The sequence below is a fragment of the Anolis sagrei genome, chromosome X (assembly GCF_037176765.1).
Source record: "Anolis sagrei isolate rAnoSag1 chromosome X, rAnoSag1.mat, whole genome shotgun sequence".
Classification (NCBI taxonomy): domain Eukaryota; kingdom Metazoa; phylum Chordata; class Lepidosauria; order Squamata; family Dactyloidae; genus Anolis; species Anolis sagrei.
Genome location: NC_090034.1, coordinates 27,682,162 through 27,699,592, shown reverse-complemented (window position 1 = coordinate 27,699,592; position 17,431 = coordinate 27,682,162). Strand labels below are relative to the sequence as shown.

At 43.9% G+C, this 17,431-nt stretch overlaps 2 protein-coding genes across 2 annotated transcripts in view; both read right to left on the bottom strand.

Moving 5' to 3' along the window:
• The window catches only part of WFIKKN1 (WAP, follistatin/kazal, immunoglobulin, kunitz and netrin domain containing 1), a 37,091-nt gene extending 32,965 nt beyond the window's left edge, over window positions 1–4,126 (bottom strand). The window contains exon 1 of the mRNA XM_060786215.2: window positions 3,555–4,126. Coding sequence (XP_060642198.2) covers window positions 3,555–3,563 — 9 coding nt within the window. The 5' untranslated portion in view covers window positions 3,564–4,126. The remainder of the gene's footprint in view (window positions 1–3,554) is intronic.
• A 134-nt stretch (window positions 4,127–4,260) lies between these two features.
• Window positions 4,261–17,431, bottom strand: part of RAB40C (RAB40C, member RAS oncogene family) — a 44,814-nt gene continuing 31,643 nt past the window's right edge. Inside the window, exons 4-7 of the mRNA XM_060786216.2 lie at window positions 13,368–13,428; window positions 11,625–11,702; window positions 11,043–11,265; window positions 4,261–7,469 (exon numbers count right to left, since the gene is read on the bottom strand). Of these exons, the coding sequence (XP_060642199.1) occupies window positions 7,189–7,469; window positions 11,043–11,265; window positions 11,625–11,702; window positions 13,368–13,428 (643 nt within the window). The 3' untranslated portion in view covers window positions 4,261–7,188. The remainder of the gene's footprint in view (window positions 7,470–11,042; window positions 11,266–11,624; window positions 11,703–13,367; window positions 13,429–17,431) is intronic.

Sequence of the window (17,431 nt, the reverse complement as noted above, 5' to 3'; positions counted from 1 at the left end):
AGTGCACTTTTGGACACTCGCTTGCTGAGGTGTTCTTGCGAGTTTCTCTGTAGATCTTTAGAAGCTGTTTCTTGATTTAAGGCATTGGCATGCCGACTGATATCCAAACAGAGAATGGGTCAAAGATGTCACTGCCTTGGTCCTTTCATTACAGGCTGCTACTTCCCGATGGATGTCAGGTGGTGCAATACCGGCTAAACAGTGTAATTTCTCCAGCGGTGTTAGGTGCAGACATCCTGTGATAGTGTGGCATGTCTCATTAAGAGCCACATCCACTGTTTTAACGTGTTGAGATGTATTCTACACTGGGTATGCATATTCAGCAGCAGAGTGGCCAAGTGCAAAGGCAGATGTCTTCACTGTGTCTGGTTATGATCCCAAGGTTGTGCCAGTCAGCTTTCATATGATATTATTTTTAGCACCCACTTTTTGCTTGATAGCCAAGCAGTGCTTCTTGTTAATCAGAGCATGGTCCAGTGTGACTCCCAGGAGTTTGGTGTGTTGCAATGCTTCGGTGGGATTCCTTCCCAGGTAATTCTGAGCTCAAGAAGCTTGTCTGTTCTTAAGGTGAAAAGTACATATCTGCATTTTAGATGAATTGGGAATCAGCTGGTTTTTCCAATAATAGGCAGTAAGAGCACCTAAAGCTTCAGAGAGCTTCTGTTCAGGCTAGAGTTGCTGGTAGTTAGTCCACAGCATCCAGACTTGAAGGGCTGCAATGAATGACATTCAGTCATGCAACAATCAAGTAAAAGTGTTGCTTGAGGGCCCTTTGATACACATCATCTTGCCACTGCTGTGTAACACAGGTCTTATCCATAAGAAATATCTCACTGAGTTGCAATGTCAGCATAAAGTAGCAGTATACCTGTGGCTTTTTGAAACACACGTACTTTCATCTATACCTCCACTTGTGTGCTTATTATAGATCAGTGTGCAGATCCACCAAAAACGATCCTCAAGCATTATTTTCAAGAAAAATCACAGTGGCATTCAGAGATCTTTGTGCATCAGAAGCCAAGCAAATGTTAAGATTGCTGTCGGAAAGTATCTTGGCAGATCTCTTTTGATGCCAAAGCAACGAGGCAGGAAAACAATTACACTATGTAACACAATTTGAATTTTTTTCTGTTCCTGGTTTGAGAGTATTATTTCCTGTTTAACTGTGTGGCACTGACTTTGAAAGTGGTTGTTTTATTCCAGGAACTTTGATTTTGTGGCATTCAACTATGTTGAATGGGTTGAGACTCGACAATGAGAGATTCATTGGAAAACTGGAGCAAAATGTGCTGTTGCGGGATGATGACCCTTCCGCAGAAACAAAGTCTTTGTAGTTTAATAAACTTTCCCCATGTGTTTTATGATAGAACCAATTAGGAAATTACATTTATAACCCAGGAACAAAAACCATAGTGTTCCATAGTGTTATCGGTAGCTGTATCCAGGAAGAAAGGCGCATCGTGGTTGAGACTTGCCTCCGATTCCCCCCTTGCACCCCTTCCAGGCAAAGGCCATCTGCCCAGAAACAGAATGTACGGCACAAGTGTGCCGTCATCTCCTCCGTTGTTTGTTTCTGAGTTGCACCTGAAATCACACGGACGCCTTTGCACAGGCTCCATGGGGCGAGAGTGTCCTGGGCACGTTCCGGAGCAGTGAGGGGAGCATCCACATGTTTGCTTATTCTCTCCCATTTTTGTTTTCCTTTTTAAAAAAGAAACCACAGATGTAGAAGGGGCCCCCGCCTCACCATCTTGGCTTCCTTTCTCTTCATCACCACTTGCTACACCTGGCTCCTGGTTGAAATGGATTATCTAGATCCATCCCAGTCTGGCTTTAGGCCTGGCTATGGGACCAAGACAGCACTGGTCGCCTTGGTGGAGGATCTCCGGGGGGAACTGGAAAGAGGGAGTGTGTGCCTACTGGTTTTCTTGGACCTCTCAACAGCAGCTTGATTCAGACCTATGCGATCCAATGAGACGTTTTGGATGTAACAGTAAACTATAGGCTCAGTGTCACATGCATAAGATTGTGTTCATCTCTCCATTACTCCAGCTACAGAATGATATGGAACACTGCTTTGTATAGATTGCAATAAGCTATGATTTAATGTCACATTTGGGAGTCTATTAGATGATGTGGGTCAGAGTCAAGCTAGGAAGCCTTTGCTTCTGTTTTTCAATTTCACTATTCTTCCTTCTATGCCAAACTCAGGAGAATTCTGCTTAATTCAAACCATGATTAATGCAAGGATGATATGGTAATGCAAGATTCTGCTCACTAAAAGGAAACCAGAAGAATGTAAGTTTGGGTGTAACAAGAAACGTATTTAAAAACAGCAACACAGAAGCAAAATTCTTCATTTTCTCTTCATGGAGAAGTAGCAGTGGTAGTGTAAAAATGTCCAGCTTTTATAGAAAAGCAAACTAAAGTTTCATATTACCTGTGAACGTTGTTCACAGGTAATAGGAATTACCAATGAATCCCTAGGGCTGAAGGCTGCATTTCAACTGAACTAACCAAACCACCCTATAGTCCTTGCCTAAAGGAAACCACATGCAATTAATGGAGACTTAAAGGCATATACAGAGACTGTTGAATCAGCTTCTGAAGATCTGGAACATTTTACGCTGGCTAACATAGCCACTTATTACATCCTCAGAAAGTGTGATCATGATTTTTCTTAATATGTGGGACCTTGGTGTTAAAAGATCATGAGGCTTAAAAGTGTTTTGCTTATGCTGCAAATGGGATGGGATCCAGTTGGAGGGTAACAGGCTTTAGGGCACCTAATGTTTTAACAGAGGCAACATTGAGACAGGGGGGCTTTGCAATGGATAGCCACAGGGCTAGGTGCCCTACAACAAGGTTCTTCTTTCTTCTTCAGGTAAACAAGAGTTGTGTATTTACTCAAGCTCCACAACCATGATTCCTTTGCTGAAAAGACAGGAATGCAGGATGCTCAGGTTTAATCCTCAAAGATGTTCAGATACATACATATTCTTTTTAACAAGTATAGGCAAACCTTGGCCCTCCAGGTGTTTTGGGCTTCAACTCCTACAATTCCTAGCAGGAATTGTGGGAGTTGAAGTCCAAAACACCTGGAGGGCCGAAGTTTGCCCATGCCTGCTTTGTACCCTTCCCTTCCATAAAGTTTCATCACTGATTGAAAAAGATAACTGCAATAAGGTAAAGGTTTTTCCCTAACATTAATTCCAGTTGTGTCTGACTCTGGGGGTTGGTGCTCAACTCCATTTCTAAGCCAAAGAGTCGGCGTCGTCCGTAGACACCTCCAAGGTCATGTGGCCGGCATGACTGCATGGTGCGCCGTTACCTTCCCGCCAGAGCAGTCCTTAATGATCTACTCACATTTGCATGTTTTTGAACTGCTAGGTTGGCAGAAGATGGGGCTGACAGCAGGAGCTCACCCCACTCCCTGGATTTGAACCTGCGACCTTTCGGTTAGCAAGTTCAGCAGCTCAGAGGTTTAAACCACTGCACCACTGGGGGGGGGGGGGGGTCCGGTCCAACTTCAATAGATAACATTGAATATTGACCTCAATCATGTTAGCAGGGGTCTGATATCTCTTGCTCCGAAGGTCTGTTGTGTCTGTTCCATATCTCTCTTTTTGAAACTGACAGGGTTCGTCAGCAGCCAGGCATGGCCAGAAGGTCTCGCTGAACCTCAACAAGTCTGGGTTTGATCAACAAGGGCAACTACTTGGATGCTCCCTCGAGTTCCAGGAGGGAAGAAAGGGAGGATATAAATCTTGAGCTTCTTATTTTTTCAAAGGCTTAAGTGTGTTTTTAAAAAAACACACACCAGGGATCTCTAGAGCAGCAAGCAAAGGCTCGGTTCCCTTGGCACAGGCTGGCGATTCTCATCCGCACAAGTGTGAAGAAGGCATTCCACTTTGATCCTCCAAGCTTTCGTTCCACGGCCAAATGCCTGCTCGTCTCAAATGAGGCAGTTAGCAGAGTGCTTTCTTTCCACTGCTCCCTCCTGGGAGGAACCCCCTCCACAATCCCCCCATATCCCCTCAAATCCAACCCAAGGCCCCCTCCCACTCCTCTGCTGCCCTCGCACTGTCCTTCAGCAACATCCCTTGGAGAGCTCATTTGCTCATTGTTGCCGACAACTTCCACAGCCCGAGGGGAGGTTTTTTAAAACAAGTCTCTCTCTCTCTTTTAATTAATATAAAAACCATCAGTTTTGGTGACGTTTACTGTACAGAGGGATTAAAAACAGGAATGGTACGAGTGTTTGACAGCAGCTACTTTTTAGTGTTTTGATATCACATTCTTTTGAGTTCAACATTAATAAAATCGGGTACAAATTCAGTGGTGTGATTGGCAGACAATCGAAAGAAACTCGTCCCAAAGAACTTGCTACGATTAAGACGGAGTGAGACATTCAGACAGACATTGAAGTGAGACTGAAAATATTAAGTCAGAGAGCGGGGAACTGAAAAGTGTTTCTCGATGGCCGACAGCAGCATCCTCTGCTCTCCAATCCGACCAATGTGCATGGCCAACTCTTCCAACAAAGGACACCACCGCGTCGCATCAGATGCTGGAGAGACAACAGGGAAGATTTACAGCCCGCCAAGCAGGAGGGAGAAGAGAGGGTGCTGCTCCTCTTCAGAAAAACACAATACACATTCTATAGCTGTTTTGGAAAGGGGCTATTTTAAAACTAGGGTGGAAAGATGGCTGTCCTGCCTGCTTGCGAGATCACCTGTTCACTGCACATCCCCAGAATGCCAGCCTGTTGAGTCAGTGATTGTCTCCCACTCCATTTTGAGAAAGTGGGAACAGGTGGCCACGGCGGCCCAGGCATGCCCTGCAAATCTCGAAGCCTCCATGCTCCTGGCCTGGATTTGGCTCCGGCTTTGTTCCCGGTCCGAGGAGATGCCGCTAAAGGCTTTCCCCTGCCCTTGACCTGTCCCCGTCGCCCTCTTTGAGCGCCTGCCAGGGGCAGGGCAGGGCCCGGCCCACCCATCATACCAAGCCACCTCAGAGCGATCAAGAAGACACAGCCAGGCCTCTCTCGGGCACTCCAGAACAAAATGGGCAGTCAGCTGCACAGGGAGCGCCCGGCAGCATCATGCCACCCATTCCAACTCACAATCCACAATGCGCTGGCCCCTCACCTGAGCCAGGCGATTGTTGTGACAAGACACATTCATCAGGTCCAAGAGTAAGTGGAGGAAAAACCCAGGAGATGCTGGCAGCTGACTCAAAGTGCTCACCCCAATGCCACTCACACAAGCTGTATCACTCAAGACACTTTGGTCCTCTATCCACTTTCACGTCATTTTCCGTCAAATTCCTCTCTCTAAATTGACACAGACTGAGAGAAATTTCCCAACCAGGTTTGCAGACAGACATGCAACATAGAATTCCAACCAAGCCTGAAAATCCTATGTGATAAAAAACATTAACAGCAGCTCAGGCAACTCCAAAAGCCTTTACAATCAAGGTGAACAGAGAGCAAGAGTGCACAGAGGGGCACTTTCCCCCAAGAAGCTGCAACTAGGATCAGGGATATGGGATCCTAACATGGATGGACTCCAAAGGAAGATGCTCAGCTCAACACCATATAGACCATGGACAAACTTGGGCCCTCCCTCCAGGTGTTTTGGACTTCAACTCCCACCATTCCTCAGGCCCCTTCCTTTTCCGTTTCCCTTTCCGCTTAAGCAGCTGAGGGAGAAAAGGAAAGGGCCTGAGGCTGTTAGGAATTGTGGGAGTTACAGACCAAAACACCCGGAGGGAGGGCTGAAGTTGGCCCATGCCTGATATAGATTTATAACTGTACTGAGGCCATCTAATGTATAGGTTTGGTGGCCTAGTGTTTCTCATCGCAAGAGACTCATCCCTGCAACTGACATTAGGAGGCCTTTTCATACTGTGCCCATGTTGGGTGACAAAACGGATCCTTGAAAAGCAAAGGGTAACCAGAAATGAATTTCTAAGATGACTGGGATTCCTATGCTGCTTTGCCCCTCTATAGAAAGATCCATTGGGTAGCAGGGTAAGATCAGAGCCACAAAGCAAGCTGCTCAAGGCCGCTCAATAGTGCCAAGACATGCAAATATGTCTGACCAGAAGAGCATTGCATGCTGCGGGAGAGGCTGAGCTCAGGAATCTCTGTGGGCCTCAAGGCCATAAAAGAGCAGCATATCTCAATGTAATCGCCCTCTTCCTTGCCATGATCTCGTTTGAGATACGGGGCAGGCCAACTTTTTGACTCGGGGTCCCTGGCTCCAGAGCAGTAATTAACCAATCCCAGATGTGTCCACAAAACCCCCGCTCCCAACCACTGCCCACCCACAATGTCCTTCAAAATCTTGCTCTCGCTGTCCATTTAAGCCATGCACTTATTATAAGGAATGTCTGGCAAACTTTTGTTCGGCAAGAAAAGAAAATCCTCCTTCTTTTCACATATACAAATCTCAAAAAGCCACAAGAGCAACCCTGTTTTGCTTATACAATTCTCAAGATTGTTTGATCATTTCACCCTTTGACCAGTGTCAACTCCCTCCCTACTTCAATTAGCTTTTGCATTCAAGATTTTATGATTATATTTACAAGATTTCTCCCCCAAAAGCCTTCCTTAAAAAAAAAATCAGGAAAGGGGACATTGTAGGAGTACTTTTCAAAGTAGTGAGATAATTCCTTGATAAATAAGTGGAGAATTCCAAGTGGCCTGCTTCCAAAGGACCCCCAGCCAGCCATAGTCTTTCTTGGATCAAGGCAGGACTCCACCTGAGCTGAATTTGCCCAATCCCGGCCTCTGTTTCTTTCGCCCGCCTGTTTAAAAAGAGCCGAGTGTTGTTTGTAGCACTGGCAATTCATTCCAGCGCCCAAACGGTAAAGTTACAGCACAGAAGTCCCTTCTCCCACGACCTCCATCCTCAGAATGAGGTTGAGAAACAGTCATCCCCTCGAGGCAGCTATGCAGTCACCTCTTCGGAGCAGGGAAAGGCCTACCGCACACTGGTCAAGGTGGCTTGGGATGCAACATGCTCTGCCCCTGTGGGATCCTGTCAGGTGGTCCACACACCCTTGGACAACTGGGGAGGCAGAGCGACAGAGGAGCAGGTGACGTGCATGTCAACATCTGTACATTGGTGACCAGGTGCAGGGGTTGTGCGGCTGGAGGAGACGTGCCCCGGCACCAGCCCGCTAAGAGATCTTGCAGTTGTTCCGCGAGCAGTTCTGCGGGGGGCTCTGGGGTGGACGGATGGACTTGGAGCGCTTCAGGCTGTTGCCTTTGCTACTGCTCCCGCTGCCTCCGCTGGCTAAGGAGTATGACCGGCCGTGCATCATCACCGCATTCATGCCATTGGCCATGGAGAAGGACTTCAAGTGGCTTTTGATGGTGACCGGGAGGGGCAGCTTGTCTATAAGGTGGACAGGGGTGCAGGAGACAATGGCCCGGCAGCAGAGGTCTTGCAGACTGAACACTGGGCAGGAGAGAAAAAACACCCCATTAGCAAGGAGGTGGAACCACAACAGAAAGAAAAAGAACACCCCAGGAGACTTTGCCTCCAAGGATGGAATGGTTATGCAGCTTTATCCACTGATAAATAGCATGTGAAAGAAAATCCAGAATACTTAATTTTACTATTTTACATGTGGCACATATTTCTATTGAAGAGATGACATCTAATGGGAGGAGTACAGTTATGATATCAGGTTACGGCACACTGTCATGCCAATAATTCTGGGATCTGCTGGCAGTTCATATGGGGAAACGAGTCCCTTCGGGGAGAGGGAGTGGGATATAAACAAGACATTATTATTATTGTTATTATTAACGACAATCTAACTGGTCAGAAAAAAGTTGGTGATCTAAAGAGTTGCAGTTTTCGTCTGTATGGTCATGCTGGAATTGCAGGAGAATTTCATTCCATGTTTCCCATCAAACATGCTGAGTGCTGGATTCAGCTTATAAAGCCCTAAACGGTTCCAGCCCAGCTTACCTGTCCAAACGTATCTCCCTCTATGAACCAGCACGAAAGTTAAGATCATCTGGGGTGGCCCTGCTCTTGATCCTACCCCCTTCGCAAGCACGATTGGTGGGGAGGAGAGACAGGGCCTTTTTAGTGGTGGCCCCTCATCTATGGAATTCCCTCCTCAATGAAATCAGGTCAGCTACCTCCCTCCTGTCTTTCAGGAAGAAGCTTAAGATGTGGCTGTGGGACCAAGCATTCAACCAGTAAATACTGCAATAAGCATAATGGACTAATGGAATTGACAATTGGACAGGCCTTGGACTACGATCTGGATTACGTGATTTTAATTGTATTGTTTATTTTTATATTTATATGTATTGGCATTGAATCTCTGCCTTTTAGGGTAAGAAGGGCAGGCTACAAATATGTGAAATAAATAAGCCATGGGCATCAAAGCCAAGGATAGCATTTCATCCTTTGAAAATAGTCCATTTGGGAGTTCTCCGCATTTCACGATGAGGGAACTGAAGCAAGAGAATGAGTGACTGCCGAAGGAGTTTTTAGCGCTGGGAATGGACCTGCATCTTCTCCCCGGGAATTCCTCTGTATTAATCAGGTTTCTTGGCCATTGTCAATGTAATTAATGCCTCTCCGCAACTGGCGGGCAGTAAGGCTGGCTGGCTGGCTAAGTCATGTCTGCAGAAGACACACTGCATATCAATTCCTTTCCAGACAAAGCCCTGGAGACTGCAATTAAAATGGGAAGAGGGCTTCCCTCCCTAAAAATTCAATGAGAGGGACAGGCCTGGTCTAGAGGTGAGCAGACATGCCGGATGCCTCCAAACAGAGCGCATTCCAGTTTCAGAAATGTGCAAGCCCTGGCAACCTGAGGCAAATAGTCCTGAACTCTGACCCCTTCCCACAGCTGGACTGGGACCCTAGGAGCAAACTTGCCTCACGCCATGAGAAGCCCCGGTCTCGCACTTCTCTCCAAGCAAAGTCTAAAAAAACCCAAACATCTGCTTCACGAAGCCGGAGAACTACTCCGAGGTGGAGCATATTTGTTTTGACAAGGCCATGGGGTCCCGGGTGAGGAGAAGGAGGAGGAATACTCGGCTTCCCTACTTCATTTAAAAGCACTAGGCAGTTATTTTAGGTGGCACACAGTAATCCACCACTGGCTTGAAGTCTCTGCTGGTTTTTTGCAAATGGCAAATCCAGGGTGGTGTCTTTAAAAGGGAGGCAGCTGGAGAGGGACATGTCTGCTTCTTCTTACTCATTTAGTGCTTTTTTTTTCTTTTGGGGGAGTCTTCCTCTCCTCTCTTTCCTGCTTAGGGAGCCACGAAGCTATTGGAAAGGACTAATCCCTCACTTGAATACAGTGCCCAAAATCTATAATTCATAGAGGCCAAGAGACCTGTTTAAAAGTAAACCAGATCAAGACAGCTAGAATTGAAGGCTGGATTTTTCTTCTTCTTATATATCATCATCTCATCTAGCATTCTTCAATACCCATGGACCAGTAGAAAACTATTTCAGAGTGAAGATCAGAATTTTGTCTGCTCCAAGGTAGGGAATAAGAAAATGCGAACCACTACCACTGCATTTGGATGGAAATCGCTTTTTATTTTAACCTGAGCAAACTCACTGCTTCAAAGTCAAAGCAGATCTCTTCCAAAGACAGTTTGCTATGCCATCTTCTGGCAATAGAGGTTTACAGCATCGCACAAAGAGAGAGAGAGAGAGCAGCCAGTCTGCCAAGCGCCCTGATCTGGCTCAACATCACATCATCAGGTTGTTGTAATAATAATAATAATAATAATAATAATAATAATAATAACAACAATAATTTTATTTTTATACCCTGCCTCCATCTTCCAAGACAGGACTCAGGGCGCCTTACATGGGGCCATGCCCAGTTGACAGTTAAAACATAACATGTAGAAAATGCAATAATCAATATAAAAACAACATAAGCAATGTTATAACAACAATAAAAGGAGCAACCATCAATAGTATAATTCAGGTCTCATTTTAGGAGGACGGTCTGGTGCACAACAATTTAAAGGTAGGTCTAACGAGTAAAGTGCATAGGTGATAAAGCAGCAAATGGATAAGATAATTACAACTAGATAATTAAGAGTTTGCATAGGAAAGTGGTAAGGTGCAAGGACAAGACTTAGATCATAGTTATGGCCAGTTGTCCAGGGAATTGTCTAATCCAATGAGCCTCTGCAAACATCAAGTTTTAAGAAGAGACTGACAAATATGGCAGGGAATGGACTACACTGTAGGATTGAAGGCAGAGAACTGTTTTACTGTTCTTTTCCTTGTAAGTACTGTGTACAGCGATACAAAAATACATGAAAATGACGGTGGTGGCAGATGGCCCTTGTAGCCCCTTCCTATCTATCATTCTAGAACCCTGATATGGATAATGACAATGCTAATTATGTTATATAAGTATAAAAAACAAATGATCATTACGATGCCAAGCATGTAGATCAGAGCTAACTTTAGGAGAACTGCACCAAACAAATCAAAGCAATTCACAATTTATTTATTTACTATACTTATATCCCATCCTTCTCACCCTCGAAGGGAGACTCAAGGCAGTTTACAAACTATGGCAATAATTCAATGCCAGATTCAGACAATACCAGTAGCAGTAGCAGTAAATACAATATTATAGAACTGTAAAAACATATACATATCAATTATAAATAATCTTTCAGATTATTAAAAACATATCAAAGCTCTAGTACCAACTTAGCTTTATAAAAAGAATGTTTTGGTGAAAATGAAAGGGGACGGGAGTAATCTTTAGAACATTCTACTTTTTTTTACAGAGGAGAGTATTATTTGTATACTTGTCACTATTGAGCTAATTAATATTAAGGAGCAAATCATAAGTTAGTTAATTCCCACTCAGGGCAATTCACATATACTCTTGTGTTCAAAGAACAATGGCCAGATTGCTAGGCATCCTTGTCCTGAAATCCTAGAAAAAGGAAGGAATGTGTGGACCCACAATTTGTACTGGGAGGGCAGAACCAAAGGCACTGCTGCTCACTCACTCACCTCTGTTGGGCCTCCAGATCTTTTCCATGCCATGCCTCATAAGCACGATGCGAGACAGCTCAGTGAAGGACTCGATCACATTGAAGTTGCACAGGGGACTGACCTCGAAGAACGTCATGCAATTTTTCTCCGCGTAGGATCGGGCCTGCTCTGTCGGCACCTGTCTCTTAAAGGCCAGGTGAAGCCGGTTTCCAACCAAGATACGGGGCACACCAGGAGCATGCTTTGAACAAGAGAACATGACACATCTTTAAGATCAGTTTTATGGCTCTGCCACTAAAGATTTGAAGTGAATGTCAGAAGACCCTCCTACATTTCCAAAGCTGGAATCCTTATCCTTTCCTCAAGCAAAGATCTCACAAAGCTTTCAATACAAACATCTTTCTTCAGCAATTTATATTCCTGTCAGTGTTCAAACTCTCAAGTTCGTTATTCTGATGCCAGTTTATATGATGGCAATGTTTCTGCAAGATGAAAGGTTTGCTTCAAAGTTAACATTCTAGCTGGGATCCAAAGGACTTCTAATCACATCCTGACTTTAGTTGTGACAGATGGACATTGTCTGGGTTTTGGCATTCTTACCTCATCTATTTCTTTGATCCATCGGTCAATTCCGTCAAAGGACCAGCGGTTGGTGATGTCATATACCAGGAGGATTCCCTTTGTGGAACAAAACACTGAATGAAATGGCTTTCATGTTTAAAGCAAGAATAAATAAACAAAAGGAGATAGAGGTTGCCTATTTGCCAAAGTGTTGTGTTCAAGTGCTCCTGCTAAAGGGCAACGCAGCTGCACAACTCCTGTAGACTGCAGGCATGCATTATGCAAAAATTTTAATAATTTGGGACATGGAGTAAAGTTTACATACATTGAACCATCAGAAAGCGAAAGGGTCACTATCTCAAACACCCAATGAGAACAATTTTGGAGTATTTTAGAGTTTACAAATACTCAGCCGGTTCTCTTATGACTTAACTAGTGGCCAGCCTGCCAAAAAAAAAACAAAACAAAAAAACAAACACCCCCCCCCCCCCCCAAAAAAAAAACCCAATGGTCTTGACTGATTTTGAACATCATAATTCAGAAGGAATGTGTTATAGGGCATGCTATTTCACCTGAATATTTAGAAAAACATCTTGATGGTAAGAGCTGTTTGACACTGCGAGGCAGTGTATTCCCCTGTCAAACTGAACTCTTACTATTCAACCTCTGTTTAACAGCCACCTATCAGGAATGCCTTGATTGTGCATAGTAGAATAAGATTGGACTTGATGGCCCTTATGGTCTCTTCCAACTCTATGATTTTTTGATATTCAATAACTTCGGGAAAAACAACAGAGAACAAAATACAGTCAAGGTATCTATCTACATACATATACTTCAGTATCAATATACATAGCTCAAAACACATTTTCTATTGCTGTGATCTATGCAGGTGTTATTTGAAAACAAGAGGTTTGGCTCTGAATTCTGGTACTGGGTGTTAGAAATATAAAGGTCAGTTCAACAAGTGTTATTATTATTTTTTACTCACATTTGATTTACATCTATGATCTAGTTGCATTAAACTGGCCTTCACAGAAAAAAGAATGTAAGCCGAGAAGCTTATTATCTGCAAATCTGGACTAACATTGTCCATGAATGTTTCATAAAAAGAGGGAGCAGGAAAAAAAACCCAATGAGTTTTGTCTTTGAGTGACTGTCAGCAAGTGAGCACTGATAATTATTTTAGCGGGATCAGTAAAATATATCTAAGAATACATGGCCAGATTTCACTAAAAACAGATGCTTATACCATCCCCAATGTAAAAACACCCCTCTGTCTCCAAAAGCAGTTTTAAAAGGCTCCAGATTTGTAAAGGAAAGGCAGAGAGAAACTGTTTGTAGTTCCTTTTCATTTGATTTTTTCCCCTTTTGCTTTTCTCTTTGAAGTGAAAAGACATAGTGAAGTAGATTGGAATGGGAAATTGAGCTGAAAAACAGGTACAAGTTAATTTTCCCCACATTTTATTTCTGTGATGACTTTTAAAACTCCAAAGATTTGCTTTAAAAGCCGATCATGAAAGACAGACACCCACAGCTGTCTGTTATACCCAGTTTGTGCCACATTCTTTAGTCTTGCTGGATGGCTGGAAACCTTGCTCCTCTCTTTGGTTTCACAAAAGTGGGAGGTGAAGAGTCCTCAAAGACTGACCCAAAATACAATCAAAACCTCTTCCAGCCTTTCTGTAGACCTGCAAAGTTTAAGAAACTAACAAACTGCGATATCCAATGGCACAAATGCACTGGATTGGAGAGAAGTAACAGAAGCCAAGCAGGACTCACCTGAGCACCTCTAGAATACGATCGAAAAATGGTACAAAACCTCCCTTGGCCTGATGTATCCCTGGAAATAAAAACAAACACATGATGCAACTCTACTTCTTTATGGACACTTCATCAAGTGCTCCATATACAGTAAGTTACCATGCTCAACTGGTTGGCCAGTGTGTGGACAGAATGATGAACTAGGCAGGACATAAGCCTAGGTTCTTAAAGTTACGAGGCTTGTGCAGGGTGCATTCTCCTATCCAGTGCCTTAAAAGCCTCCTCTGGCTTCTCTCCTTTGTTTCTGTGCCAGATACTACATTTCTTCCATTCTAAGATAAACATCTAAAAATGGGGCACATTTTATAATCACAGGTGTATCACGTATTTTGTTGTTGTTGTTAGTACTGAAATTAAGGATGCATTTTACAATTGATTGCATCTTACAACTGAAGAAATACAGCATATTTAATGCATGTGTCTTGTGAACAAACATGATTGATTTGTCTTCCACAGAAAAAGGCACACACACATTTTACTTACAAATTATTAAGTAACAATAGGATTTATCTCACCTTCTTTCAAGGGGTGAGATCGTGGAAATGGAGCTACCCCTGGCTACCAGTCCTGAGGGCTATAAATTACTTGTAGTAGCAGAAAGCTTTGTATACCCTGGTGGTACCCTGTTGTTGTGTCTGCTTATGGGCTTCCCCTAGACAAGCTTGGGTAATGAGTTATCATGTGTTTTTATGTATTGACACAGGCTGGTGAACAGAGAATGCCTTATAGGACCTTGAGCCCAGGAACATGCAGAATGGAGATCAACTTGCTGGCCTCACCCACCTCTGTCATGTTACAGAAGAAAGGTTTTGGAAACAGTCTTTCTGTACCATCCAGCAGTACAGAAAGCTCTCTTCTCTTTACTTATGTATAGAGCTACTACAAAGCAATGGGTTCAAATTGCAGGAGAGGAGATTCCATCTGAACATGAGGAAATAGATCCTGACTATAAGAAGAGCTGTTCAACAGCGGAACTCTCTGCTGCTGAGTCCAGGAGAGGCACCTTCCCTGGAAGCTTTCAAACAAAGGCTGGATGGCCATCTGTTGGGGTTGCTTTGATTATGTTTTTTGTGCATGGCAGGGGGTTGGACTAGATGGCCCATGTGGTCCTTTCCAACTCTATTATTGTATGATTCTAAAGCAAGGCACCTGCTTCTGGCTGGAGAAGGCATGTTTGGGTCTCGCGCTCAATGGTGACTCCAGGCACCAACAGTGCCTCATGCAATTCTTAGAACCTTGTTTTGGAGTACAATGTGTTCTGTAGTAAACAGACAACAGGGTGCATTAAGGATACCAGCTGTTACAGAGTCTGTGTAGGTTTAAGTCATGTCTTTGAATCTATTTAAATTTTACAGCACACTAAGGGGCATCGCCAGACATCTGCGGAGTTATGCAAAGGGCTGTGCTGACCTAAGCAAGTGCCTACTGAAGAGCAAGCCCGGGTCAGGTTAGCCAGTGCACGTGGCAGAGCCTTGGGCCCCCGCTGCACTCAGTGATTGGGAGTGATCTATAACAAACAGCAGAAAGCCTCCCCCCCCCCCTTTCCCCTCTATCAGGTTTCTCGGAGAGATTGGATCTTCTGTGGAATGCAGCCAAAGGGAACTGTAAGTTTCAAAACAGCTCCAAGACACAACACTGTTCTTATTACTGTCAATCCACAGGGACACATTTTAGCAAATGATTTGCTTAGATAACCATTGTGTTGTCTACAGAATGTTTTATTTACAATCAACAGTATAACACACAAATCTTTCTGACTTGGAACCCCTGCCTGCAGTAGTGTTATCTGGGAACCACAGAAGAGGATAAGGAAATAAGACAAATTCCTTGTCCAACTTTTCCTTGCTTTTCCTCACACATCTGCTTAATTAAAATGTAAAATAGTGATCAAAGTCTTGTAACCAGTAAACGTATACATTATGCTTTAGGAGGTTTTGTTTTGATCTTAATTCATTATTAATGATAGTCTAGATGAGGACAAGCATTGTATTGTACGACTTTATATTTTTGTTTACAGTATTTATATACCGCCTTTCTCAGCCCGAAGCGACTCAAGGCGGTTTACAGTCAGCACAATTCAATGCCCCAGCAGACATAAAATACAATTAAAAACATTTAGCATATAATATAAAAACCATACAAACCCGATAAAATCATACATCCTCAGCATCTCCTTACTAAAATCATTTTCCAATTCGCATTGTCCAGTTGTTCCATAGATCTATATTTGCCTGTTACACTGCATTTGCAAATGCTTGCTCGAAAAGCCAAATTTTAACTTTTTTACAAAATGTTAGGAGGGAGGGGGCCGATTTAATATCCTTAGGAAGGGTGTTTCACAGCTGAGGGGCCACCACTGAGAAGGCCCTGTCTTTCACCCCTGCCAGATGCACCTGCGAAGGAGGTAGGACTGAAAGCAGGGCCTCCCCAGTCTATCTTAAGAGTCCTAGATGGTTCATAGGGATAGATACATTCAGACAGGTAAGCTGGGCCGGAACTGTTTAGGGCTTTATAGGCTAAAGCCAGCACTTTGAATTGTGCCCGTTAAACATTGGAAAAATGAGAAAATACCGCCAAAAGAACAATGGATTGAGAAAGTAGTGGAGATAAAAGATATGGACAAACTTTTCTCTTAAAGAAATGTACAGGAACATATATAAAACAAACAGAATGGAAACCCTTTGAAGAATATCTCAAAGAAGAATTGAAAAAAGACTGAGATAGAAATCAAAATCAAGGGACATAAATAAAGAAAGATATTATTCTCTAGAAAAAGAGAGAAAGACAATATATATACACAAAACTACACATGAATTAATATTTAAAAATATGAAATAAGTGAACTGCCACGAACAAGAATGGAAGTCAAACTCACCCCCCCCCCTTTTTTCTTTTTTTTCTTTCCTCCTCTTTTTTTCTTTTTTCTCTAATCCCCTTATTTTCACCCACTTTCTATGTAAAAACCTATGCACAATAAAAAATAATTTGAAAAAAAGAATTGTGCCTGGGAGCAAACTGGCAGCCACTGAAGCTGGCGAAACAGAGGAGTTGTGTGCTCCCTGAGCACTGTTCCCATTAGCAACCTGGCTGCCGCCCGCTGGACCATTTGAAACTTCCGAACAGTCTTCAAAGGCAACCCCATGTAGAGTGTGTTGCAGTAGTCTATACGGGATGTTACCAGTGCATGGACTACTGTGGCCAGATCAGACTTCTCAAGATATGGGTGCAGCTGGCGCACAAGTTTTAACTGTGCAAATGCTCCCCTGGTCACCGCCGAGACCTGGGGTTCCAGGCTCAGCGATTAATCCAGGATCACACCCAGGTTACACTCCCCCTGAAGACACAGGCTTGCAGCTTGGGAGTTCTCCTGGACTCATTGCTGAGCTTGGAACCCCAGTTCTCGGCGGTGGCCAGAGAAGCATTCACGCAATTAAAACCTGTGTGCCAGCTGCGACTGTACCTTGGGAAGTCTGACTTGGCCCCAGTAGTCCATGCTCTGGTTACATCCTGTATAGACTATTGCAACGTCCTCTACGTGGGGTTACCTTTGAAGACTGTTCAGAAGCTTCAAATGGTCCAACGGGCAGTAGCCACATTGCTCACTGGAGCAGCGTTCAAGAAGCACACAACTCCCTTGCTATGCCAGCTCCATTGGCTGCCGGTTTGCTACCGAGCACAATTCAAAGTGATGGATTTAGCCTATAAAACCCCTAAACAATTCTGGTCCAGCTTACTTGTCCAAATATTTGGACCATCAAGGAGTTAAAGATAATCTGGGACGGCCCTGCTCTCGGTCCCACCTTCTTTGCAGGTGTGACTGGCAGGGACGAGAGACAGGGCCTTCTCAGTGGTGGCCCCTCGGCTGTGGAACTCCCTCCCCAAGGATATTACACCAAACCCCTCCCTCCTGACCTTCAGGAGAAAAGTGAAAACATGGCTTTTTGAGCAAGCCTTTAGGAACCTAGTGCAATGGATAAACATGGTACTATGTGAAATCAAATACTGGAATGGCTTAGACTATG